The sequence below is a fragment of the Peromyscus maniculatus genome, chromosome 11 (assembly GCF_049852395.1).
Source record: "Peromyscus maniculatus bairdii isolate BWxNUB_F1_BW_parent chromosome 11, HU_Pman_BW_mat_3.1, whole genome shotgun sequence".
Classification (NCBI taxonomy): domain Eukaryota; kingdom Metazoa; phylum Chordata; class Mammalia; order Rodentia; family Cricetidae; genus Peromyscus; species Peromyscus maniculatus.
The window spans coordinates 98,754,049-98,780,568 of record NC_134862.1 but is presented as its reverse complement, the minus strand read 5'-3'; the positions used below and the strand labels follow the sequence as shown (position 1 = coordinate 98,780,568).

Sequence of the window (26,520 nt, the reverse complement as noted above, 5' to 3'; positions counted from 1 at the left end):
CTGTCGACCCAGCCTGTCGGCATTCAGGGGCAGCTCCTGGCCCTAAGAGATGCAAGGCCATCGTGGCTAGGGTGCAGGATCACAAAGAACCAGGTCTCTGTCCACTAGCTCTTAGCTGAAGAAAAGATGCATGGCATTAGATCCTTAATGAACTGGGAAGAAATAAATTGTATGTATTCCATCAATCCAGAAAGTGCCCTCTATGTCTGGAAACTCAACATGGGTCAATCTATACCTTAAACTAGAAAAGACAGGAGAATGCTAACCTCCCCACCCACAGGAGGGGGCAGCTGAGAGCAAACGCTGACAGAGGGTAAGGGTATGGCTTGCTTAGGAGTTGGTGGTCACGTCCCACAAGGCCCACATCCTAAAGTCTACAAAGACCCTCTGTCCAGGCTAGGGGAGGTGACTGAGAGAGCCCAAGACTAAGGTCAAAAAGAAAAAAAAAAAGTCAGCTTACTTCTAACTGAAGAATAGTGAGTAGGCCCTTTCTCCCCCCCCCCCCCCCAAAGTAAGCTGACGGGACGCAGTCCACGTGAGATGCTCTCACCTTCCCTAGTACCTGCAGCACCTCCAAGTGAGCAGAAGAACCCACTGGTCTCCACCTCAATAAAGCAACGGGCATGCCTGTCTGGTACTGTTCTCACCTCTACTCCCTGGGGACGGAGCGTGTTCAGATGCCCAGGCCCCTGGGATTCCTTTTCCACCTGGAGTCACCTCAGAGCCTCACAAAACCAGCCAGACACCCCTGGGCTTCGCCACAAGTGCATCTCCCCATCTCAAGGATGAAGACACTGTCTTAAGCGGCCAGGATGCAGAGACCCCTGAACAAGGATGAAGGTGGGCATATGCAAATGAGCAAGTGAAAGACAAAACTCCAGAACTGGAACCCTGGGGCGGAGGAATGACGGGCTGCTCTGCTCTGAGATGGGATGTCTTACTGGCTCCGGCTTTAATTTTCTCCCCCTTCAAAGCCAAGATGCGGCAATGGGCTCTGACAGCTCCAGCCTCGGTCCCAATACATTGTCAGGAAGCCGTTCCAGAAGCCCTGACTAGATAACTAATTTAATACACTTTGCTCCAAGGCTCACTCCTTGGCCAGCTTCCCAGGTAGAAAGCATCTCTCGGCGATTATTATGCAGATGGCACTGTAAGGGCTTTAAATGCCTGCTGATAATTTGACCAGAGATGGATGGGGGCTTCCTGGGGATGGGAAAGGGAACTCGGAATGTGTTGAAGAACCTGGAGCAGCAGTGTTAAGGAGGAAATACATATGCGGGGCACTTAAATGTTTACCTTTGGGTTTCGTCCGTCATGTGTTGGCTAGGAAGCTGGATATCAAACCTATGTCGGCCCTGTATCTTGTTCTGTTAGCATAAGCTAGAAACAGGCCCTGAGTGATGAGTTCAAAAGGGCATCATGTCTCCTCGCTGCTCATGTGAGACATTCTAACGCACCAAGGCTTAGAGACGAGAGTATCTACATTCTTCATCACACAATGAAACTGTAAGTGGGATCGACTGTTAGGACACATGAAAGGGGAAGAAACATCTTCAAAGGGGGGTAAATAATCCCCCCATGGGCTTTTCTATTTCCCCCAAAATACCTATGTCAGAATCTATACCAGTGTGTCGCGTCTACAAGGGTCACACTCACGTATGCCCCTTGATCCATTCTGCACTGTGGAAGGGAGGGTGGAAGTGCCCCACCTCCAGATTCTGAACCCACAGATGCTGTATGGATGTCAGCATCAGCACCACCCTGGCCCAGAGGAAGACAGCTTGGCTTGTCTTCCAGAGAAGCTCATGGGAAATCTGCTGTCATCAGCATCTACTAGTGTGTGGAGACAGGCTACAAAGGCACACTCTTTCTGGTTGGTCTTTTCAGCTCAGGAAAAAGAAAAGAAACTATAACTGTGGAGGAAGACATGACATGGTCAGTTTCACAAACAATTAGGAAATTATACTTAGGAAAAAGCAGACATGGAAGGAAACTGGGCTTCAACTTGAGGGTGGTTAATACCATCTCTGACAGACAGTGGGTTATACAAGGAAAGGCAGGCAGTGGAAGCTTTTGCAAAAGACAGTCTCAGTGGAGGGGCAAGTATGGCCTGTGTGTGGCTGTGTACACTTGAAATCCCAGCAGTTGGGAGGTACAGACAAGAGATTGGGAGTCACCCTCTTGCTATACACCAAGTCCAAGGTCAGCCTGGGACCCTGCCCCAAGACAGCAAGGAAGAAGCCCTAAGTGAGAATCAACTCAGTCCTGGCTAGCCAAAGCCTAGAATCCATCAGCACACAGTGCATGGGTGCGTGCCTCCTGGCCAGGTGAGCGCCTCCCACCCTGCTACAAAGCGCCAGGTAGCTCCTGGTTTCCTTAACCATTTCCCTTATGACCCTTCTAACAACTTAGCAATGGATAGGAAAATGGAATGTACCCAAGCCGCATCCTCTGTGTCCTCATCTGCCACACTCAACATGATTCAGTTAAGAATCTACACCAAGGCCCCACCTAATGCCATTCCCACCCTGGTCTATTATCTTCTCTCAACTAGGCAAGGGGCTGAGCTGTGCAGATGGCCTGGCTCAGGGCCACCAGAGGAGGGTGTTGGGAGCACGTAAGGCAAAGTAGCACATCCCGTCACCGCGTCAGACTTCTGGACCAGAACAAGGGACAAGCAGCAGCGACAGCAGCGCTCCTCACTTACCAGAGACAGCACGGCCAGCCTCAAAGGCACTGTGCTCTCCAGAGGATCCCAGCCTTCACCCCAGGCTTAGGGAGAGAGAGAGAGAGACCACGCAGGAAGAGGGCAGTAAAGGAGAGGAAAGCAGCTATCCAGCGAGATGCACGGATCCAGTGTTTAAGGGAACACTGCAAGGACCTCCCTTGGCTCTCTTCCTTCCGGGTGAGGCTGAATTCTTCCTCTTGCCACTTTTGACTGGGGGCGTTACCAATTTGTCTGCAGCTTCACTAGAGATGTGTTCCCTTATGCCTCTGTGCTTACAATGTCCCATGGGGCCACCACCTCCCTTCCGGAGGAGGCTTACGTGCAGATCAGTCGACATGGGGTTCAAATGAGAAGCACTATATTATCGTGGGAAAAAAATGCATTATAATAACTCACAAAACTTATTCCAAAGACGGAAAAATAAATTATCTCATATAAAATAATACATGATGTTTGTAAGTAACTCTGGCTCTTGCCTGCTGCCAGCCATCCGTCTCCAACTGGGGAGGCAGATGTTGTCTGGAAGTGGCGCCCCCTGCAGGACAGAGCTGGGTCTCTCCTCCAGAAGCTGCATCCAGGAAATCAGATGAGCCTGGAATTCTGTAGGAACTGGACGAGGACTTGGTAGACGAATTTGTACTGCGCAATGGTCTGGATCATGAACATCCTCTGCTCCCTGAGAAACCTCAGCATCGTGGGCACTTCCACCTTCTGTAAGGGAAACGAAAGGGCACATAGCCTGAGACAGGAGGCCTCTCCTGGGCTCCTCCCACCTTGGGAAGCCTCTGCAACTGCCCATGACCCAGAAGGAGGGATCTGTCCCTCAAGGCTTTAGGAATCAGCTCCATGCCAGGGTTGGAGCCTGGTCACTGGTGTGATACTGTTCAGTTTGTGTCTATTTATGCTTACTCCTGTGGGTACATCTGAGAGCTGTCGGACAAACAATGCAAGGTTCTCGGAGCAGTGAGTTGTGGACAAAACCAAACACAAGTCCCCCCCCACCCCACCTCCCTTTATATTTAAATGAAACAAATTTTGGGAAACTCATTCTGTAGTCTAGGCTGGCTTCAAACACATGATCGTCCTCCTGCCTCAACCTCCTCAAGTTAGAAGTTAGCTATTTCTTTTTAAAAAAGATTTTCCCAGATATTCCTTCTGTGTGGGGTTATCTGTACACTGAGGTACACGCATGTGTGTGCACACCAGTGTGTATGGGTATGCATACTCAGAGGTGGACATCAGATGCCTTATGCCATTGAGACAGAGTCTCTTATTGGACTGGAGCTTATCAGCTCAGCATTTTTTTCTTTTCTTTTCCTCCCTCCCTCCCTCCCTCCCTCCCTCCCTCCCTCCCTCCCTCCCTCCCTCCCTCCCTCCCTTCCTTTTGTCTGTTTCATGAGACAGAGTTTCTTTGTGTAGCCGTGGCTGTCTTGGAACTTGCGCTGTAGACCAGGTTGGTCTTGAACTCAGATTCAGCTGCCTCAGCCTCCCAAGTGCTGGGATTAAAGGTGTGCGCCACCACTAGGCTGGTCCTGGGGTTAACATCAGTGCCATGCGTGTCATATGTCTTCCCTGACTCATAGTGTGCTTCTGCACACCTAGCTTTCTATGGATGCTGGGGATCTGCCACTAAGCCATCTCTTCAGCCTTCAAGGTAGCTATTTTCTATTATTGTAACCACCTCCAACTTTACCATCCCTCCCCACCTCCCCATCCTCCTCCACCTCCACTTCCACTTCTCTGATGGGATCTCCCATCCTTATTACCACCACCATCACCTCTACTATCACCCCCCACCATCCCCACCCCAATTACCCCCACCATCCCCCCACCATCCCCACCATCCCCACCCCCATTACCCCCACCATCCCCCACCATCCCCCCCACCATCCCCCTCACCATCCCCACCTCACCATCACCCCACCATCACCCCACCATCCCCACCATCCCCACCATCACCCACCATCACCCCCACCATCCCCACCATCCCCACCATCCCCACCATCCCCACCATCACCCACCATCCCCACCATCACCCCCACCATCACCCCACCATCCCCACCATCCCCACCATCACCCACCATCCCCACCATCCCCACCATCCCCACCATCCCCCACCATCCCCACCATCACCCCACCATCCCCACCACCATCCCCACCATCCCCACCATCCTCCACCATCCTCCACCATCCCCACCATCCCCACCATCACCCCACCATCCCCACCATCACCCCACTATCACCCCACCATCCCCCCACCATCCCCACCACCATCCCCACCATCACCCCCACCATCCCCACCATCCCCCCACCATCCCCACCATCCCCACCATCCTCCACCATCCCCACCATCCCCACCATCCCCCACCATCCTCCACCATCCCCCACCATCCCCACCATCTCCACCATCCCCACCATCCCCACCATCCCCACCACCATCCCCACCACCATCCCCACCATCCTCCACCATCCCCACCACCATCCCCACCATCCCCACCACCATCCCCACCATCCCCACCATCCCCACCATCCTCCACCATCCCCACCATCCCCACCACCATCCCCACCATCCCCACCATCCCCACCATCCCCACCATCACCCCACCATCCCCACCATCCCCACCACCATCCCCACCATCCCCACCACCATCACCACCATCACCACCATCACCACCATCACCCCACTATCACCCCACCATCCCCACCACCATCCCCACCATCCCCACCACCATCCCCACCATCCCCACCATCCCCACTATCACCCCACCATCCCCACCACCATCCCCACCATCCCCACCATCACCCCACCATCACCCCACCATCACCCCCACCATCCCCACCACCATCCCCACCTCCACCACCATCCCCACCACCATCCCCACCACCATCCCCACCATCACCCCACTATCACCCCACCATCCCCACCACCATCCCCACCATCCCCACCACCATCCCCACCTCCACCACCATCCCCACTACCATCCCCACTACCATCCCCACCTCCACTACTACTGGGACACAACCGCCTCCCGGGATATGCAGGGGCACGGCAGACATTGTCACCGGTACTCAAAGACGAGCAGAGCAGTCCACAGAGTGGCACTGGTACTGCCGAGCAGCCCAGGAGAGTTCTAACGACCCATCTCTGCCTCACAACTACCAACCTGACTGCAGGAGTTCCCCTCACTTACCCATGTTCAACTTCCCGTGTTAAGAAAGAGACAACGGGACTATAGAGATCTCCACAGAATTAAAAATAATCATTTTTTTTAAATAAGACAAAAGGGGAAAAGTGCAGGAAAAAGAAAAGCCTCTTCATGTGACAGAATGAAAACTGCTTGAATTACAAGCTAAAATATGAAATACACTAACAACTTCAGCTGTTAGAAAAGGAGGTGAAGTCGGGATGGGAGGAAAATAGGTCACAGCAATTTCATATTTATTTGTCAAAAGTCTTTGTTTAAAGAACAAACTAAACATGTTTGCCCCCCTGATACGGGGACAAGAGCGGGAGGAGCCAGGCCTCAAGAGCACGGGGCAGAGCAGACAGTTTTCCTCGGTCAGCAGCAACAATGGGAAACCGGACACAGATAAGACTGGGCATCCCGGTGCCGAGAAAGGAGATGAACAGCCTGAGTCATCTTGCTATCTCTGCATATCACTGGGAACAGAAGTCCTTTTAGGGCTGCCACCCACCAGCAAGGAATGCTCTGGCATGCAGTTGGGCACTGAGGAAGTCCACTAAATTTGGACACACCACAAGGAATTGAGCCACTCTGAGCCTCAGGGAGCCCACGGGATGCCCTGTTGGCAGGATCCCCCATTCCACACCCATTCCGTGCCAGGCTGGCTTTGATGCGTGTAACATGGTGAGCAGTGTGATTTCCTGTCTCTACTTCACAGAGGTCACTAATTAGTTTCCAAAGACCTAGGAGACCAGACTTTCACGGCCAACAAGACAGGGCAATATTTAAGCTATTTTCAAATCTCTGAGTCTATGAGTACATATTAGGACACTGACGCATCCATTACACATAACAAGAACTCCTTGCTGTATAATTTGGAAACTGAACAGACCAACAGCTTGGTGGAAACAGTGAGAAGACAGGAAGTGACCTCAGAGAAGGAGAGCTTGCTTCCTGTCATCATACAGCTGCTTAAAGACACATAGCACCAGGTACATCACATGATTGCTTGTGCCTGGCTTTTCATGAGGCAGAGGGGAGGGTGCCCCTTTATTAACCTTCCGGCCTAGGGCTGGGGGCCTAGTGTAACGGTTCCATAACAAGACCCACCTAAAAAGCACAAACACACACCCACAACAGGCTAGGTGTACAGCTCAGTGGTAGAGCACTTGTCTGACATGTGCGGTCCTGGATTCGATCCCCAGAACTCCCACAAACAAGCAAACACACAGTCTAGCCAAATTCCAAACCACTGCCCCCAACCCCATGCACAATCTCATGTGAATGAAGGCAGAGCTGTCGTTGATGCCTCTCCCTACAACACCGGAATCTTATGGCAGGATGAGATAACACAGACCCTGTGTGATTAGAGCAAAGAGCGGCTGGTGCTGGTACCCACATTCCCACCCTCTGCTACACAACACACCGCCAAGCCAGACGAGGGCAAATGCCCCCCAGATAAACACTGTACTATAACAACAACTGTGTTCTACATAGCTGCATCTTCACACAGGACTGGGGACAAAACACATCCCAGAAATGCAAGACGCATCCGAACCACACGTGCCAGAACAATGTGCCACGGGGAACAACCCACAATAGAACCAATCTGGCTACGACTGGAAATGAATGCCGACAGCAGTCAGATTTGCTGGATGTTTCTAGAACACCCTAATTTTTTTCTCCTATTTAGGAGCCTACACAGAGCAATGAGAGGTCAGAGATAAGGGAAGCTATAAATGCTGGGAGTCCAGGTGGAGAACCACAGGTCTGGAGGGCTCAGGTCAGCAGAGAGGAATCCACCGTAGAACATGTAACAGCACAGCTCTAGTGCAGAACCAGCTTCACAGTACACAGCAAGCACTCAGAGAGAAGGCCAGAGGCCTGGGACCATGGCTCAGCTGATAAACTGCTTACCACACAAGTGTGAGGACCAGAGTCAAAACCCGCAAACAATGTAAACAGTCACAACTGTGCATGATACTATGCACTTAACCCCAGCACTGGGGAGGTGCAGACAGGAGGATCCCCGGGGCTCAAGAGCCAGACATCCTACCCTACTTGGTGAGCTCCAGGCCGATGGAGATCATGGCTCAAAAGGCAAGGTGACGGTGCCTAAGGAATGACCACTGAGGGTGAACTCTGGCCTCCACACGTGCGCACACAGGTCCCTCCCTCCCATAAAATAACACACTATGATAGGAACCTGGAGAGAGAGGTGGGCCACTCACTTCGTTATGCTCCAGGCAATAGATCATGAGCTCAGAGAGGATGACGACGCCCGTCCTTCCCACCCCAGCGCTGCAGTGGACCACGATGGGCGGGTGCCGGGTCTTGATGCCTTCCAGGACACTGTTGGTGTGACGCCTGACCGACTGGATTTCCTCCAAGTAGGCTGCGGGAGGAAATGTGAATCTTGTCACCCAAGTGCGTCACGTGATTTTGCATGCAAGGGGTAGGGGAGAGGTGCCAGGACTGAGGGGGAGTCTTTTGTCTCCAGTCATAGTAATTTGCAGTTCTTATAAGTCGCTAATCATTTGGCTGGTACCTGCTGGAACATCCTGGATCCAGAAGAGACCAGCTGGGAGTCAATTAGTCCATAGGAGAATTTGTTCTTTAAATAGTTCTTTTTTAAAAATTAAATTCTGTTTTCCCTTCTGCAAATCCCCAAGTCCCCCAAGCAGATGATTCTAGACATTACTTACAGCACTTCATACTAATAACAGACTGGGATCAGAGCAGCCGCTACATCCCCTTGAAATGCCTGCCTGTCAGAGCCTATTCCTGTTGGGGAAAGAGCAGCCACCTGCCCCATTCCCTTCCCCCTCATCGAATGAGCGAATGTCAGCCAAGGTTTGATTTCATTTTCAGATGTAAAAAGTGGGCTTTGGGGAATCCACTTCCATGAAGTTGTGTGAACATTCAAGATGAGCCCCACTTCTGGAGGCCACAAGCCTGTGGGTAGAGGGTCCGAGATACGCTCTCACCCCCTCAGAAGCTGCCCAGTCCAGCATGGGTGAGCAAATGTTTGTTCACAGGCCCAGTGCATGCACAAGAAAAGCAGCCACATAATCCTTAGTGCTTCTCCCATAACCATGTGAAAAGGAAAGCAGGATCTTCAGACAATGTAACAGCCAGTGTTTCCAGGGCGCTGTATAACACCACTGCGTCAAGATTCTTACAAAAACAGCTATTAGGCAGCCCATGTTCTTTGAAGGGATGCCCTGTATCCACCAGTAGCTTAGGCTGGCATCCCTTAAACTGGCTGATTTTAAAGATTTGACTACACTTTAGACCATCTCACGGGTCCCACATTTCAATAGAGCTGTCAATCATCAAACCAATCTACTTGCATTATTTGCAGAGTTTTCTTCTTGGAGACAACTTTAACCAGGCCACTAGCAGGAGATTCCCTGAACTGGATAAAAAGAGCACTGTTAGGAGGGGCGGAAGTTCTGCAGAGGTCACATCCCTCCTGTGCTATGGACAATTAATTGGTCATTGGACCGGCAAAAACCTAAGCTCTCTGGGGCTTTGGGTCCTTGGCCCATCACTGTCCTACACTCTGCTTATTGTGCTCCTTGAGGCCTGTCCCCATTTTAGTGATAAATGGAATCCTTGTCAATGTTTCAGAATCTAACAGAACCGGAGAGGTGGTTTTCTAGGTCTCGACAACCTAGTCTCTCTCAGCCCCTAATGCCAATTCTATCATATCAAAATATCTAACATCAAAATCAAGCAAGGCTCTGATGTTGCCCAACGTGTACACAGTGGGAGTGGGCTTCTGTGCACGGTGGCCTCTGTGGTGGTCAGTTTGCCCAACAGCTGTCGGTTACCTGCCCTGAGCCACTGCCTGGCACTCAGGGTACCCATATATTCTCAGGAATCAGTGTCTAAAATATCCTGTCCTGAAGAAATAATACATGTGATGGATTTGCCTGATGTAGGTGCTCCATGCCGGGGAAATGCTACAGTTCTTATCCCTTCATGCCTGCCATCTTTGCCTTGGTGTGCTGTCAGGGCTCATCCATGTTATAGCACATGTTAGAGAGTATTTGATTACTGAGACACTAAAAGACTAAATCAACGCAGAATTAGTTTATCACCATCCTGTGGACTTGCATGAAAGAGAACACAGAGACACCTATGATTCTTCTCTGCCCTGTGCAGAGGTGGAGAGACCAGTACTTCCATATCACGGTGCTCTCCCTGCTTTAGAGAAGGTATCCCACAGTCCACTCCTCTCCATCTGACAGACTACTGATGCATTCCACAAAACTCAGTCTGGGAAAAACTTACACAGAAATCCTTGGACGTCTTCCGGGCAGCCGTGGTGGGGCCAGTCAGTGTACTGCAAGTGCCACACCGTCCTCTCCTGGCCGGACAGCAGGTGCTTGACCTTTAATCCCGTGGTTGCATAGCAACCGGAGTCTGTTCGGAACTTTGTGGTGACCTTGAACTTGCCATAGGTGGCGGAGCTGTGCTTGGACCCCAGCTTGGGCCAGTATCGGTGGCTTTTGGTCCGTCCACCCTCCTGAATCACACAGAGAAGCAAAGGTGGAGACAAGTCAAGGATGAACTCTTCTCTTCCTGATCTTAGGACCCGGGAACAGGAGAGCAGACATCAGTTACTAAACCACATCTCCACGGGGCTCTGTGCAGTGTCTACAGGGAGCCTGGATCTTAGCCCACAGAGAACAGAAAGCCACCGAAGGCTTCAGGCTGGTGAGTAGCAGGTACTGGTGGTCAGCCCACACCCTGCTTTCCACGCCGATGCTAACCCAGGGCTCTTTCTAAGGTACCACACCCTGACTGGCGCTGCCCCTCTCCTCCAGGGCTGCTCTCACTCTTTGTTCGGCCTGGCTGGCTTGTTTCAGCTCAACATACAGCGGAAGCAGAGGACGGCCATGTCTGTGCCATCCTTCCCAGGTTTTATCATCTTTTCTGAGACCATGCACAATCTACAAAGTCTTATTTTTCAGTTTTGTGCAGTGTAGAAGTCACTGGTGTGGGGTGGGAGGATGGAGGGGCTGGTGAAGAGGAGATGGGGCAGAGGTTGGGTGGCAGGAAGAGAACCCAGGAGTATTGAGCTGTACCAGGGACTCTGCCCGACTGACGGCTCAAGGAACCCCTTAGGGTGGGGATGGACTCAGTGGGTAGAGCGCATCCACAGCACGAATGATGTCCCGGGTCCAATCCTCAGCACTGCACAAACCAGGTGTGGTGGTCTATGCCTGTCATCCTAGCACTTGGGAGCTGGAGACAGGCGGATCCAAACGCCAAGGTTAGCCTTGGCTACACAGCAAGTTTGAGGCCAGCCTGGGCTATGTGAGACCCTGGCTCAAGGCAGATAACTAAATAATGAGCTAAATAAAGGAGCTATCAGTTTGCCTGCTTGTAAGGTGACACATCCTTGGGGGACATTAGTCATCCTGTCTGGTCCCGGAGGGGTTGACAGAGTCTCCCCAGGACTGAAGAAGTACTTTGATCTTTTACAGTGAGCCTGTAAAAGTGGGCTGACTGGAGAACTCAAACCCATTTTTGTTTCAATGCCCGAGTCATCTCTGGATTTTGCAAAAGGACACATTCCTGGCTGTCCCATGGCTCACTAGAGTCTGCTTTGTTTTGACATGGCAGATCTGCTTGTCACTGATGCCTCAGCTGGAACAGTACCTCCTCCAAAGAGCCAGAGCTGCCCCTCGGCCATCTGTCGGTCCTTACAGTCTTCTGACTCGAGCTATCTGTTTACTCTCCAGTGTCTCTCCCAGGAGTAAACACCATGGGGACAAGGATGGTGCCTGTCTCGTCCACCACCCACCCTAGAGTCGACACAGATGGATGGATTTAGATGGATGAATTCCATCTAGCATTTAGACGGGTGAATTCAAGGCCAGCCTGGGCTATGAGACCATATCAAACAGACAAAATAAGTAAGTAAACACAGGCTAAAAATAATAATAATAATAATAACAAAACCCATCCACGACATGATCTATTAGGATCCTGAATTTAGTTTAAAGGTGTCCTTAGTTTTGAAATTTTACTTTCTGGGTGTGTGTATGTGTGCATATATGTGGTATGTGTTCATGTGGGTATGTGCATGTGTGCTTGTGGAGGTCAAAGGTCAATGCTGAGTGTCCAACCAGGGATCTTCCTGTCTTTACTTCCTGGTGCTGGGATTACATGGGGATGCAGTGAATGCACATGCAGGTCTTTCTGCTTCTGTGGCGGGCACTTTACCAGGGTGAGCCATCTCACCGGCCCTGGGATTTACTTTGCTAGTGGAAGGTTGGAAAGAGAGTGAGTGGAAGTATGTCTGACCTTGGAGAACGCGACGTGCCCTCACCAAATCTCCTCATAAACAGCTCTAGAAAGTAACTGCTCAGCACAGTCGTTGGTGGAGATGGTGGGGGCCGGCGCTTTGCTTTTGTGCCCCAGCTCGCTCTGCTCCTGGCCCTGAACAACAGGCGGGAAAGGCGCCTCTAGCAGGGATCTTGGTAAAATGCATTCCCTAAATGAATTTGTAAATGTAGCTTGGAATCTCCTGAGAGGATTAAAGGGGTCGGGGCAACATGGTTGGAGAGTGTGACAGCGAGGACATCCAGCACTCTCCCTCAGAGTCAGCGCACCCTGAGCAGGGGGCACCCTGAGCAGACGGCGGCATCACATGGGGGAGGCGCCTGCCCGTGTGCCCAGCACAGGCCCAGCTCCTCAGCTACAACAGAGAACTTGTGTTTGCCTTGGCAAAGGAAGAAAAGGAATTTTCTTTTCCTGCTCCCCGAAGAATAAAGCCCTTTCCTACATCAGAGGCTCTGGTCTCCTTCAGCTGATAAGCACCATGGCATGCAGGGCTGGCAGCGCCGGGGCTGGGAGGCCCCGTGTGTTTACCCAGCACAGCCTGAACTGTTCTGTGGGGTACACACCGCCCGATGGATGAACTCAAGTTTGGTCGTTTTGATTCTGTGTTTGGTTTTCACGGTTCTGAAGTATGTCACCACGGAGAGAGTTAGGAGCCAAAGGAGAAGGAGAGGAGAGAGAGAGTCCACTGCAAACCCTCTCTGGGGACGGAAGAGCACACAAACAAGGAGAGAGGGTACACAGATGCAGAGTGATGTGCAGAAACACAGCGCTGTAGCGCAGAGCAGGCTGAGCCCAAGGCATGGGTACCAGGCCCACCTTCTGGACACCCCTTCCCCAGGACAAGGGCATTAGGTAAGCCACTCACTTACCTCCTCTGCAGTGACCATGGCGATCACGTTCACCCCCTGCTCCCACACCATCTGCCAGAAGTCATGGCAGGTATGTGGCAAGGGTCCCTGAGTGGCGATGTAGTGCCATTCTGCCCCGCCAACCACCACCTGCAAGGGAAGCATCAGTCAGTGAGCCAGGCTGGTGGAACCACACTCGATTCTAATTCTTTTGGACCAAGTGGATTGGAACAACGATAAAAACCCAGAGGCTGTACACAACGGATGACACACTTTTGCATCAAAATACTTTTTGCTAAAGCAAACCTATCAAGTCATACTTACCTGATCTTTTATCGCATGAAACACACAATACATGCAACGTAGGATAGACTGAAAACAAACACATGGGCCAAGGAGACCGCTCAGAGGGAAAAATGCCTTCTGCACAAGCGTTAAGACCCGAGTTTGACCCCCAGTACCCACACATAGGCGAGGTGTGGCAGTGTGTGTGATCTCCCACGGCTGGGGAGGTTAAGGAGGAAAAGGCCCTGGAGCTCACTGGCCAAACTTGCTAACGTAGGGAGTCCAGGCTCAGCCAAAGACCTGACTCAAAAAAATAATATGGCGGGGTTGGGTGAGATGGCTCAGTGGTAAGTTAACTCCGATGACCTAAATTTGACCCCCCAGGATCCACGGAAGGAGAGAACCAACTCCAGCCAGTTGTCCTCTGACCTACACACACACACACACACACACACACACACACACACACACACACACACACACACACAGAAACGTGGGCACACAAAATAAAATGTAATAATGAAGTTAAGAGTGATACAGAAGATAAATGACGCTTCCCTTTGGCCTTATTTGTGCATACATAAGAGAGTGTACTCACACACGTGCACATACATATATACCACATATAAAAAGTATACATATGCAGTCACATAAATGTATAGGTATACAAGAGTATATGCACACACCTAAACATAAATTAACAAAATTTATGTTACAGAAACACTTACACTTAGTGTGCACAATGTATTCTTAAGGATTTCATGCTTTAGTGTATATTTTATTAAAGTATATGCATGATTATAACCATTAAATTAGTTTCACAACAACCAAAGGGCTGTGATTCTGAAAAATCTGAAGAACAGGGCTCTATGGTAGACTTTTAATAAAAGCATAATCTACCATGCAAAATACATTCCATTGGCAAAAACAGACTCAAAGAACTGAAGGCCACACTCTCAAGGTGGAATGGTGACCTCTACATGAACATTTTCTGTCTGCCTCTTCCTTACCTGTACTTTGACATGACAAAGATAAGCCCCTTTACATACCCATGCAATGCAAACCTCCAGAGCATTCCAGAAACAATGAAGGCATCACTGTTTGAGACATTCCTCCTCATCTGTTTGTTTTTATTTTATTAAAAATTTTTTTCATTTTACATACCAACCCCAGTCTGTGGTGGTATTGTGTTCCCCCAAAATATTGTGTACCTTAATAAACTTATCTGGGGTCAGAGAACAGAAAAGCCACTAGTTAGGCAGTGATAGCACACGCCTTTAATCCTAGCATTCCAGAGGCAGAAATTCATCTGGGATCTCTGTGAGTTCAAGGCCACATTGGAAACAGCCAGGCATGGTGACTTACGCCTTTAATCCCAGGAAGCGAGCCTTTAATCCCAGGGAGTGATGGTAGAAAGCAGAAAAGTATATAAGGCGTGAGGACCAGAAACTAGAAGCATGTGGCTGGTTAAGCATTTGGCTGGCTAAGCGTTCAGTCTTTGAAGCAGCACAGTTCAGCTGAGATTCAATCTGGATGAGGACTCAGAGGCCTCCAGTCTGAGGAAACAAGACCAGCTGAGGAACTGGTGAGGTGAGGAAGCTGTGGCTTGTTCTGTCTCTCTGATCTTCAAGTGTTCACCCCACTACCTGGCCTCGGGTTTGATTTTATTAATAAGAACTGTTAAGATTCCTACTACACCAGTCCCCCCCTCCCTCCTCTTCTCCCTCTCCCCATCTCCCTCCCATCCCACCACCCCCCATCCACTTCTCAGAGGGGTAAGACCTCCCTTGGGGAGTCAACGAAGTCTGGCATCTCAAGTTAAGAAAGGGCCAAGCCCCTCCCCGCTGCATCAAGGCTGAACAAGGTATCCCACCATAGAGAACGAGCTCCAAAAAGCCAGTTCATGCACCTGGGAAAAGTCCTGGTCCCACTGCCAGGGGCCTCACAAACAGATCAAGCCACACAACTGTCACCCACATTCAGAGGGCCTAGTTCGGTCCCTCGCAGGTTCCCCAGCTGTCAGTCTAGAGTCCATGAGCTCCCATTAGCTCAGGTCAGCTATCTCTGTGGTTTTCATCATCATGATCTTGACACCCCCCCACTCCTCATTTATTTTATGAAACCACATACTAACTTGATTCTGACAAAAATAGCATCAGCTATTGTCTTATTATGCAAGACATGTTCATGTCAAGGTTGGCAAGAAAACCCACTTTCCACATAGTGGTGGGAGAAAACATCCACAGACTACTCACTAGGATGGGGGCGGGGGCATCTGTGGAACTGAGATGCTAACCACTATCCTTCCTGGCACCCAACATATAGGAACCATAAATACCTGCAGAGGATGCTGCTTCTTCCAAGTATTGACAGTTTAAAAGCTGCACTGAAACCAGCAGCTGGTGCTGGGGAGGGAGACCCACAGATGTGACTCCACCTCTGGAGGAACTCGATCGCCTCCTGTGTTAACGGCTGCTTGGAACCCAGGGGAGGAAACAGGGGTGAAACACAGAGCTCGATTCCAGAAGCCAAGGGCAAGTTCCTGCAAGCTCTCTGGGCCTGTGAAATGTTCCCGCGTCTACCCTGGTTCCATAAGATGAAGTGTGGGCCCGGGAGAATGCCGCAGAAGGGAAGGCATCTCGGGTAACAATGCCCAAAGGGTGCTGTTTGTGTGGGGTGACAGCTGTTTCCAAAGAGCAGATGGAAAATGGGGAAGAGACTGGGCCCAGGGAAGAGGCCAGGAGAATATCCTTCTGTACGGCATTCAGAGGCACTTCACTGGGAAGCAGCTGCATCGTCCTCAGCTTTGAGTGTGTTATTCTGCCTATTATTTCATAATCTAAGACCATCATTGGCTTACTTGAGAGGTCCCTGGCATTTATTATTTTATTGGTTTTGTTCTTGTTCTCAAAAATAGCAAAAAAAAAAAAAAAAAAAAAAGTCTGTCTGTTATAAAAAGCCTGCATGTTATAAAAGCCTGTCTGTTATAAATGTATATACATAGCGCTATCTACCTCCTATGCATAAAAACACTATACCTAACCATGGCACACTTTTCATGTCCCATATGAAAACTGGCTATGAGTGATACACAAACCAGATGCCTAACTACATCTTGGGGGTGAGGGGGAGGTCAGAGGAACCTTCTAGCAATTCCACCAGAGTTGAAAAGTCCAAGGAAATTAAGAGTTCAAAGCCACTAATCACACAGATTACTCAGGTAAACTGTGTTGTTTAAAAATGCCCTATACTCACTGGCTAAGCAAGACCCTTGGAAACACTCTCCCACTTCGGAGTTTGGAGCTATGTTCTAAAGACGTACATCCAGTTATTGGGAAAACTGGGGAGGGAGAGCTGTTTGGAAATCATTCTCTCTAGGTACCCATGTGTCTACAGCTCTGAACTCTAACTGGGGTCTAGCTAAGCTATGACATACTGAGACATGAAGTATTTGGGATAGTAACAGAAATCCCACACACTGTGGGCTAGAGAGATGGCTTGCTGCTCTTGCAGAGGACCCGAGTTCAATTCCCAGCACCCATATGATGGTTCACAACTTCTTGTAACACCAGTTCCAAAGGATCTGATGCGCACTTCCTACCTCTACGGCCACCAGGCATGCACATGGTGCACATGCATGCATGCAGGCAAATATATCCATAAAATAAAAACAAATAAATCTAAAAAAAAAGGAACCTCACATCCTCACACTCCCATTCACTGGTTGAGGATCTGCTGCGGTCAGTCGTGGTTTGTGTATAAATCATCCCACTCTCATAAAGAGCACTGGAAATTAGGGTTTGGTGCTAAAGCAAATTTTCTGTGGTGTTATAAAGAAGAAACAATAGTTTGTGCTGCTATTGGACAGTGACAATAAGAGGTCCAATGTCCATCACCTGTGAGTCACAAACCAAAAGGACGATCGCACTTGCCATGGCTTAGGGAGGGCCAGTGCATATCTAGCGTAGCGTCTGCAGCCTGTGCAGTCTGCTGCTGGGCGCCCCTGACATCCGCTCACCTTGATGTGGGAGGCGTTGATGTAGCCTGTGTTGTTCTCCTTGGTGGGGATGAGCTCCACCCGATTCTCCTCATAAGGGACGACTTCTCGGATCCGGCTCCGCTCAGCGTTTTCCGGCAGAGTGGCGGTACTGAAGATGCCGTTGGCCTTTTTGTGGGGGATCTGCTCATACTCTGTGAACACCATTCCCTCTTCCAGCTTTTTCTTCAGGGCTCGGAGCTGCAAGGGAAGCAGGATGTCAGCGCTCCCAATTCCAACAGAGCAACCAAGCTCGCAGCACTCCCGGTTAGGGGGGCTCCAGATGGAGAATCAGCGGGTACTTAGTTACTGCCCTCAGGATTACCCAGACCGCTAGTCTCTGCTCTGAGGACCGTTTCCCTTCTCACTCAGCTTTGCACTGCAATCTTCCAAGACTGGGTTAAGTTGACATTCAAACTCCGCGGTCCTATTCCTTGTGCTGTCTACGACCTTTGCTGATAAGGGCGGTGTCAATCTAACCTATCCAAGCATCCCTTGCCCTCACGGCAGGTTTTCCTGAATGAACCAGGACACAGTTGTAGAGCACTGAGGATTAACCCACACCACCCAACTCACCTTTTTCCTCCCTTGGCTAAACTACTAATTTCAATGCCATGGTATTAATTGGGGAAATGTCCCTTCTGACCCAAAAAACATTCTAAAACCAAGCATCTGCTGACAGAAATCTAACAACTTCACATGCTATTCAGTGAACTCAGGAGACCAGTTTCCAGACCTTCTGGCAGCAAGCCTGGCTGCTGGGGCCCCTTTCCCACCTGAGCAACACAGAATCAATACCTAACCCAAGAACTATAGGTCACATCACCTTACAGCCCTCAAAGAAAACCACAGGAACCCTAAAACCTTAAATAATCGTTTCCTAGAAAACATCAGTCATTTACAAAAATCACTGAGCATTGACAGTTGGGAAAATTAACTTTCTCATCTTACAAAAAGAGCTTTCCACACTTACAAAAGCATAATGGTTTCATTCCAGTAAAAATGAAAATGTTTATTCTTTCCCCCACCATCCCTCAGCGTGTTCCAAACAGTGCATCTTTGGATTCAATTGTGTGAGGACAACAAGTAGGTCAATCACATCAGAATGCAAATTTGCCTTTTTTCTTAGTGTTAAGACCATATAAAAATGCATAAAGAACTGATCATTGTATTTCCCACTTATGATTAAAAAGAACTAAGTAGCCAGGCAGTGGTGGTGCACACCTTTAATCCCAGCACTCACGAGGCAGAGGCAAGTGGATCTCTGTGAGATCCACGCCAGCCTGGTCTACAGAGCGAGATCCAGGACAGACACCAAAAACTACAGAGAACCCCCCCCCCAAAAAAAGAACTAAGTGAGTAGGCCAAGGTCACACAGCATGCTGGAGGTTGATCTTTTGTTTTGATCGTTTATTCTGGAGAGGGGAGCAAGCTGTGTGGGGGTCAGAGCACACCTTGAGGAAGTCAGTTCTCTCTCTGCCCAGTGTGAGTCCCAGGGACTGAACTCAGGTCATCAATCTTGGCAACAAGCTCCTACAGCCAGAGCCATCTCACCAGCCCTGGGGCTGGACTTCTTAATAAAGCCTCAACACGCTACCTTGATAAGTGTGGAGACCAGAATGAAGAAACAGGAGGTGCTGGGAAGGGTTGGCTTTACCACAGCACACTTGGACCAAGTCTCCTTCCATGTGAAAGAATTAACCCACAAGGCAAACATCGCTGACAGGTCTGGGCAAAGAGGGACTTCTGGAATCCGGAGGCACAGAGGAGGAGTCACGCCCGACAAGCCCAGCACTCACCCTCTCGTCTATGGGAACCCGGGTGGCATCATGTCGACTGTCTTCCCGCCCCGAGACGCGGGCCACCGAGAGCCCATTCAATGCCGCCAGCATCAACGGCCTCTTCTGTGGGTCCAGGCCTGCCATCTTCTGCTTCTCTAGATTCTTCCAGCAAGAAAAGACACGTTCTCATTGTCTATAATTCCAGGGGAAGGCTGGAATGTGTTTTAATCTCCCCAAATCTGTAACTCCCCAGCCAAGGAATGCAGACATTCACCATTAGCAGGGCAAATTCAAACACAGACTTCCCATTATTCCCACCGTGCCCAGGGAAGCCGGTTCTTTCAGGACCCTAGGGCCTTTATTCTTAATTAACTCATACATTAGAAAGGTAAAGACAGACTGCCTAGCAAATATACCTTGCCATGGGATTTGGAAGAGAACAAAAAAGGGGTTCGTACAGTACACTTTAGAAAAATATGGGCTGAAGAAAGAAAACAGAGGACCCCACGGGCTGAGTCCATCACAGGGACGGGTCGTCTGCAGTGACGACTGGTATAAACCTGCCAGCTCCAGTGCTGATCGATAGACCCATACATACCAGCAGAAGAGGAAAATCGGGTTTCTACTCTGAAGGGCTCAGGCCGAAGACCTGAGTCTTACACTTAACTCCACGTCCCTGGGACCCCTGCTTCGCCAGCCCCAGAACAGGGTCTGCCATACTTAACAAAGTCACCACCATGCCAACCTAGCCACAGACGATGAGCCTTCACCCTTCACACTCCATCCAGGGTGAACACAGGGCAGTGACTATTGCCCATCACTGGAGGGGCTTGACCGGAGTGTAGACTGGCCAATCCTAGCTCCCCCCTCATCTCTGGGCTGAACCTGGCGTAGTCAGGATGGATGTTGGGACCACTTCTTGAGCCTCAGTCCTTGGCATCAGTCGGGGGTATGGAAATCCTCCCTGTTGACTGCTGGCAGCCTACCATGCACATCTCTTGAAAATCGTTTTGTCTTAGACATTCGGGGAAGAGTGTGAAAGGGAACACCATGATGCAAACCGAAGCAATGACAGTTTGACATGCCCGCGACTGCCACAGACGCAGTGGTAGCCTGGTTTCTCCTAGGACTTGTTTTCTTATTGTATTGTTTGTTCATTTACTCCTGGGGGAGGTATCTTGGTGGAGCCATACTGAGGGATGTCTTTCTGCATGCTGTGACTATACGTTGCTCCCATTGGCTATAAATAAAGCTGTTTTGGCCAATGGCAAGGAAGCTTAGAGCCAGGTGGGAAATCAAAGACAGAGAGAGGAGAAGAAACGCAGAGGCTGAAGAGATGCCAGCCCGTCACCCAAGGAGCACCACGCCAGCAGACTGGTAATGCCACGGCGGCCACGCGGCAATACATGGATTAATAGAAATGGGTTAATTTAAGATGAGAGAGCTAGCTCGCAAGAAGCCTGCCATAGGCCATACAATTGGTAATTAATATTAAGCCTCTGAATGATTATTTTATAAGTGGCTGAGGGACCGCGGAGCCGGGCGGGACCGGAGGAACGTGGGACCGCGGGGCAGGGTGGGGCCTGAGAAAACTTACGGCTACAGAGCCATGTTGTTGGAAAAGTGGCACTGAGTACGTTGGGGGTGGGGTGGCAGGGACATGGGCGTCATCATCACCACACTGTTACCTACAGTGGGCAAGAAGCCCTTATGAGGGATTGCTACCAACAGGGCAACTACTCTGGGGACAGGCTGACTCAGGGACAAGCAAGGGTTTATCAAGCAGGAGGGCGAGCCGTGACATGTAATGGACAGCTGGAGAGGGACCGTAGGGCTACAGAACAGCCTTGGTGTCTGTCTCCAGACCCGAATTGTGAAGCGCTTCAAAGGTTTTGTTTGGGTTTGATTTTTGAGTCAGGGCCTCACGATGGAGCCCTGGGTTTTTGGTGTTCCTTGAACCTGCAAGCAATCCTCTGCCTCTGCCTCCAGAGTTCAGGGACTGTTATTCTTGGGAAAGGCTCACTACCTACCCGGAGAGAGCTGGACCCAGTGATAACTGAACCAGGCTTCTTAGGTGCAAGTCTCATTCATCCCATTAGCTTTTCAGCAGGGACCATCAATGAATCAATCCATCAAGCTAGAAGAGCTGAACTGGCTCTCTTTGCTCTCTGAACATGACTCCAGGCTCAGGGCTAGAGGGTGTGAAGCATCCTCAAGGGGGTAGCAGGAGTGAAGGATGGGCCCTAAGGGCAGCAGGCTGAGAGCCATTCATCAAAAGCAACCGAGAACAGGGGGTTCACTGTACCCACCCCTCACAATCCACACAGGCTGAGGTTTCTCTCTGTTCTCTTAGTGGGAGGGGCTGGTATGGCTGCAGTAGCCTCCTTTGCGGCTCTCCACACACAGAGGAGTGGGGAAGCCGTGTGGCTGCCGCCTAGGCCAGCGAGCACAAACACAGACAATGAGGAAAACTCCTCTGGAGTGCTGGAGCCACAGGCACAGGCGGCCTTCCTGCTTGACATCCTAGTCCTTCTCTGAGGTTGGGACACTGGCCAAGGGTAGCAGCCTGTGAACTCCTCGCTGTATGAGGCTGCGTGAGGGGGTCTAACAGGGACGGGAATGTAGATGTGGGCAGTCATGTCCCTGAGCTAAACGCTAACTGGTAAACCTGCCAGGTGGTATGATCCACCATCCTGGAATGAGACAGAACTGGAGGAGGGGAGAGCAGAAAACGCCCCCCTCTTCGCCCTTCGCACGGTGCCTCCAAGCAGGGCACCAGCACCAGGGCTCTGGCTGCAGGCTATTTGTTTAATCTGGACAACAAGAGAGCACGAGTATGGCCAAGACGAGATTACAAGACCATGTGGACATCATTAAGTCTCACCAACTTGGCAGGGCCAGCCCCGAAGCTCAATGCTTATGGTGATGGATTCCTGAAGCCAAGGCAGCTTTTAAAAGGCCGGGAGCCAAGAAGTGTTGAAACATCACTTTATACCAATGAAATACTTTTTTCCAAGCTGGGAAAGCTGTCTCTTCATGGTACCCACCCCCGCATTTCACTCCATCTCCAGCCAAAGGTGTGTGTGTGTGTGTGTGTGTGTGTGTGTGTGTGTGTGTGTGTGCACGTTTATCCCCAGAGGCACAGGTACAATCTTCACAATTTCCCCTCTCCATCTGCAAAGCAAGAAGCATGAAGTTCATGCAGGCTGACTCCTGTCACCACCCTGCGGACCACCAGAACCCCGGGGCTGAGCTGCCTTCAGCCAGTTCTAAAGTAACAAGGTTGGACCCAGCAGCGTGGCTTCTGTAAAGCTTTGGCCTTCACTTCCTCTGTCTGGGTTGATTCCCAAGGATGAGTTAGTTGGGAAGATTCCGGAATGAGCCTAATGACCTCCAACAAAGCAAACTACCTGACAGCAGAGCCCTGAGGAGTGGAAGAGAAGTCAATTGGCTCAATTAGTTACATAATTGAACGACTTTTTATGGAGGCCAGGCTTTCCAGGGAAAGCAGTGATGGAGGATTTCTCTTTTCCAGCAGCAACTACAACCCAACAATGTTCTCATTGTAAGAGGTGTTTATTTTCTTGTTTATACACATCTACCGCCACGTGGCCTTGCCCCGACAACAGAACTAGCTTTCTAGGCTGTGCACATCCCAGTGAAGAGTTATTTGTAACAGCAACACTGCAGCGTGTCTTCAAATGTGGTGTGCAAGCATGTACGATGTGTGTGCACGCACGTGTGAATTTCCCATAGAGCGAATCTGATGGGGACTGGGGTTCACTGGGAAGCTCCTCAGGGACTTACCTGGGCTCAGCGGTAAACTGCTCAGGGACACGCTCAATCACTACAGTGTTCTTGTACTGAGTACACCAGCCACAAGGGACGGAAGGTGTCACTTGACAAAGCAAACCCGACATCTGCTGACATCCACACTCTCGGCTGAAATGCCCACGGCTCTTCAAAGCCCAGCACGCCCCCTGAAGCCTCCCTCCTCCAGGGCTCCGGCTCTAGAGCTCCCTACCATCAATGACCTGGGAGTTGGGACACTCACCCTAGTCATCATCTCTCTCTCTATAATGCTGTCCTCCAGGGAGAACATCTCTGACACGGGCCTCTCCTTCACAGGTTCTTTCTTGACCCTCTCCTTCACGCTGGTGAGGTCAGGCTCAGAGATGGAGGGACCCAGAGAGGCCCCATTGACGGCTAGCTGCTCGGCCCTGGAGACACTGAGGGCCTTGGATGGCCCGTGTCTCAGCACTCTGGCTCTGGCCATGGCAGGAAGAAGGGTCCCCTGTTCCTGCCTCAGTGCCCCATTACTGACACTTTTTCTTGGCCCTGGGTACTCAGGCGGGGGCCTGTTGGGAATTCGAGCCAGGGCAGCCTGCAGCTGGGCACTGTATTCCACCTTCTCCCGAAGCATGGGGATCTGAGGCACCGCCTCGGGGGCCTCCTCCTCTTCCTCGCTTTCACTGCTGTGGATTAGCATGGTAGCATCTGAGAAGGTCTTCTTGTGGTGATACTGGGGAAGCCCATGCACTTCATGGCCACCTGCCTCCTCGGAAGGGCCCTGCTCCCGGAGCGTGTTACGACGAGCCATGGGGATATTGAGTGACTTCAGGGTCATGGCCTCCATGCCTCGGACCATACTGTTCATCACCTCCAGGCTGTGGCGCTTATTCACCGTGCCGTGGTGCTTGGTGGCTGTAAGGGGTTCGCTCACCTCCTGCAGAGACTGGTGGACCACAGGAGAGCTGTCCTCCTGGAAGGTCTTGACAGAGAGCTGGACCTTCCGAGTCACCAGATCAGGGCTGCTGCCACTGACATACTTGTGGCGGTGGCTGGCGAGGTCTGGGGTGCTGGTGGCAGGCCGAGGCCGAGGGTAAGGGGGCGGTGGCCTGAAGAGATAGTTCTTGAGCATGTGGGCTGTGCTGTAGCTTTGTGTTCCTTGCAGCTGCATGTTGGCCAGTTCTGGAGTGCTCACTGTGTGCGAGATGGAGCTGGCCCCTGGCTTGCAGGGCCCTGCACTATTCTTGGGGTTCCTCTGGTCAGCCGGACTAACAAGTTTGTGGCCGTAGCCCCCCTGGAGCGCGTATGGGACCGTGTAGGGGTGCCTCTCCCGCATTTCCGGCTGGCTGTACACCAGTTCCTCAGGCTGGTTGTAGGCGTGGGTGTTGATAATGTTGAGGTTACGGAGAGACCGGCTCTGGCTGTCTGCGTGTATCAGTCCCCTCTTCATCTGCCTCATGACTGTCTCGTAATCGGGGGTTGGCCTGTAAGACGGCACGATGATGGTGCTGTGACGGTGGCTGGGGATGTAGTCAGCCCTCATGATGTCACTTCCGGGGATGCTGAGGTTGGAGGACACTGGAGAAGCCTGGATGAAGCTTTGGGAGCAGTTGAGGGAGTTGACACTGTGGACGCTACACACGCTGCCGTTGGTGACTGTACCATTTAAGTAATTTAAGTCCAGGCTGTTGTGAGAATTGCAATACAAGGTTTCTTCGTTCCCAGGGAAAATGCTGTCTGCAAAAAGTCAAACAGAGGACCATGAACCATCACGCCACACTGTTTCCACAGAGCTCATCCCGATGTCCCTGGAGTGACTGACTGAAATAGGTAATCAAAAGCAAATTCCCCAACCCTCACCCGCATATGACACAAAGAACTGTTATCTCGGATGAAGTGGCCATGTACAGAATGTGTTGGAGCACACTGCGAAGAAAGTGTACGGCGTGGGCATCGCGTAGGCAGTCTCAAATTTGCTATAATTAGATTCAGACAATGAGCTACTTGTTGGGTAGACATGGCCTCTTATGCACAGCTTAGGGGCAGAACGGGCTATTTGGGCCAGGAAGTCAAGAGTTTTAATGGAGTAATGGACTTGACACTGCCACACCCACAGAAGGACTCTCTCTGACTACATCAGGAAAGGGCTCTTAACCTAAGGGACTGCCGAGCATTCAGAGAGAAGCAAGACCGGCGGTGTGGCCAGCATGGCTGTGGTTTCTGAAAGCAGCCAGTGGATGGCAAAGTCAGAATCAGGAGCTTTTGAGGTGTCCCTGAAACCGCCCTCCAGCTCCACCACCAAGCTTAATTCCAGTAAAAAGTAACAAGGGCTGCAGCCTAAAGGGATACAGCGGCTGTTTTCACGTGTATTTGCGGTGTGCATGGGTGGGGGCCGTGTGCATGCACTTGTATGCAGGAGCAATGCTTTATGCTAGGAATCAGCCTTGGTCACTCTTCTGTTTGATTCATTCAGGCGAGGTCCTCAGTTAAACTCTGAGCTTCTGATACACCTAGTCTCACCAGCCATCTTGTGCCGGGGATCCCACCTCTGCCTTCCAAGGCTGGAATTTCAGGTGGGCCACCACCCTCACCCCCATTTGTGTTGAATTCTAGGGAGCCACATTCTGGCCCTCGCTCATGCACCGCATGTGATTTAACTATCGTGCTGGAATTTTTTTATGCCAACTTTATATATGGGAAAGAAGAAATTGTAATCAAGAAAATGCCTCCACATGATTGGCAATTCTGTAGGGGCATTTTCTTGAGTAATGGTTGGTGTGGGAGGGCCCAGTATACTGTGCATGTTGAATGTGACCTGAGAACTGCAAGCTGAAATAAAGCTTTCTTCTCTACCGTTGTTTTTGATCATGGTGTTTTATCACAGTAATAGAAACCACTGAGTCATCTCCCCATCCCACGAGCTACAAAAGCCAGTTTCTAAGTCAGGCCCATTCTGGATATGCAGGGTTACCCATGTGTAGGTTCCCAGCTGCTGCAACCTCAGTTTTAGAGGATCTCATGCTCTTCTGGCCACCCTGGGCATGGAATGCAAATGGTACACACACACACACACACACACACACACACACAGTTCTCATATCCAAATTCTAGCACTAATCTGTCTCCCTGTTTCTGTATAGAAACAATAGTACCACAGGCTTACTGTGGGATTAAATGAGACAATACAGAACAAGTCCCTCGCCTAGCTCCCGACGCCTCATGGCCACAGGATCCATGTTCATTCTTGCCCCTGTACACAGAAAAAGGGCCTGAAGGAAGGATAAGAAGAAACGCTGAATGATGAGGGTGAGAGTTTCTCTCAGTCACCCCACCACCATGTGGCTGCTCCAAGCTCCCGGCATTGGCAACAGGGGTGAAGTAAGTGCACTTGGGAAGGCTGGGCTGTCAGTCTCCACCCTTGGCCCACTAAGAACGGGAAGGAAGACAAGAACGCATGCTCCAGCTCTGCCTAGATACACTTCTTCCTAGGTACCCAAATTTGGGAGAT

The 26,520-nt window shown here is 50.7% G+C and overlaps 1 protein-coding gene across 4 annotated transcripts in view; it reads right to left on the bottom strand.

The window, feature by feature from the left end:
* Window positions 1–484: 484 nt before the first annotated feature.
* Ptpn14 (protein tyrosine phosphatase non-receptor type 14) overlaps window positions 485–26,520 on the bottom strand; it is a 146,658-nt gene continuing 120,622 nt past the window's right edge. For all 4 annotated transcript variants that reach the window (XM_006972081.4, XM_042258826.2, XM_076548193.1 and 1 more), the window contains 7 exons: window positions 23,278–24,749; window positions 19,242–19,385; window positions 17,425–17,643; window positions 13,143–13,271; window positions 10,213–10,447; window positions 8,145–8,308; window positions 485–3,439 (listed from right to left, as the gene is read on the bottom strand). In XM_006972081.4, coding sequence (XP_006972143.1) covers window positions 3,311–3,439; window positions 8,145–8,308; window positions 10,213–10,447; window positions 13,143–13,271; window positions 17,425–17,643; window positions 19,242–19,385; window positions 23,278–24,749 — 2,492 coding nt within the window. In that variant the 3' untranslated portion in view covers window positions 485–3,310. The remainder of the gene's footprint in view (window positions 3,440–8,144; window positions 8,309–10,212; window positions 10,448–13,142; window positions 13,272–17,424; window positions 17,644–19,241; window positions 19,386–23,277; window positions 24,750–26,520) is intronic.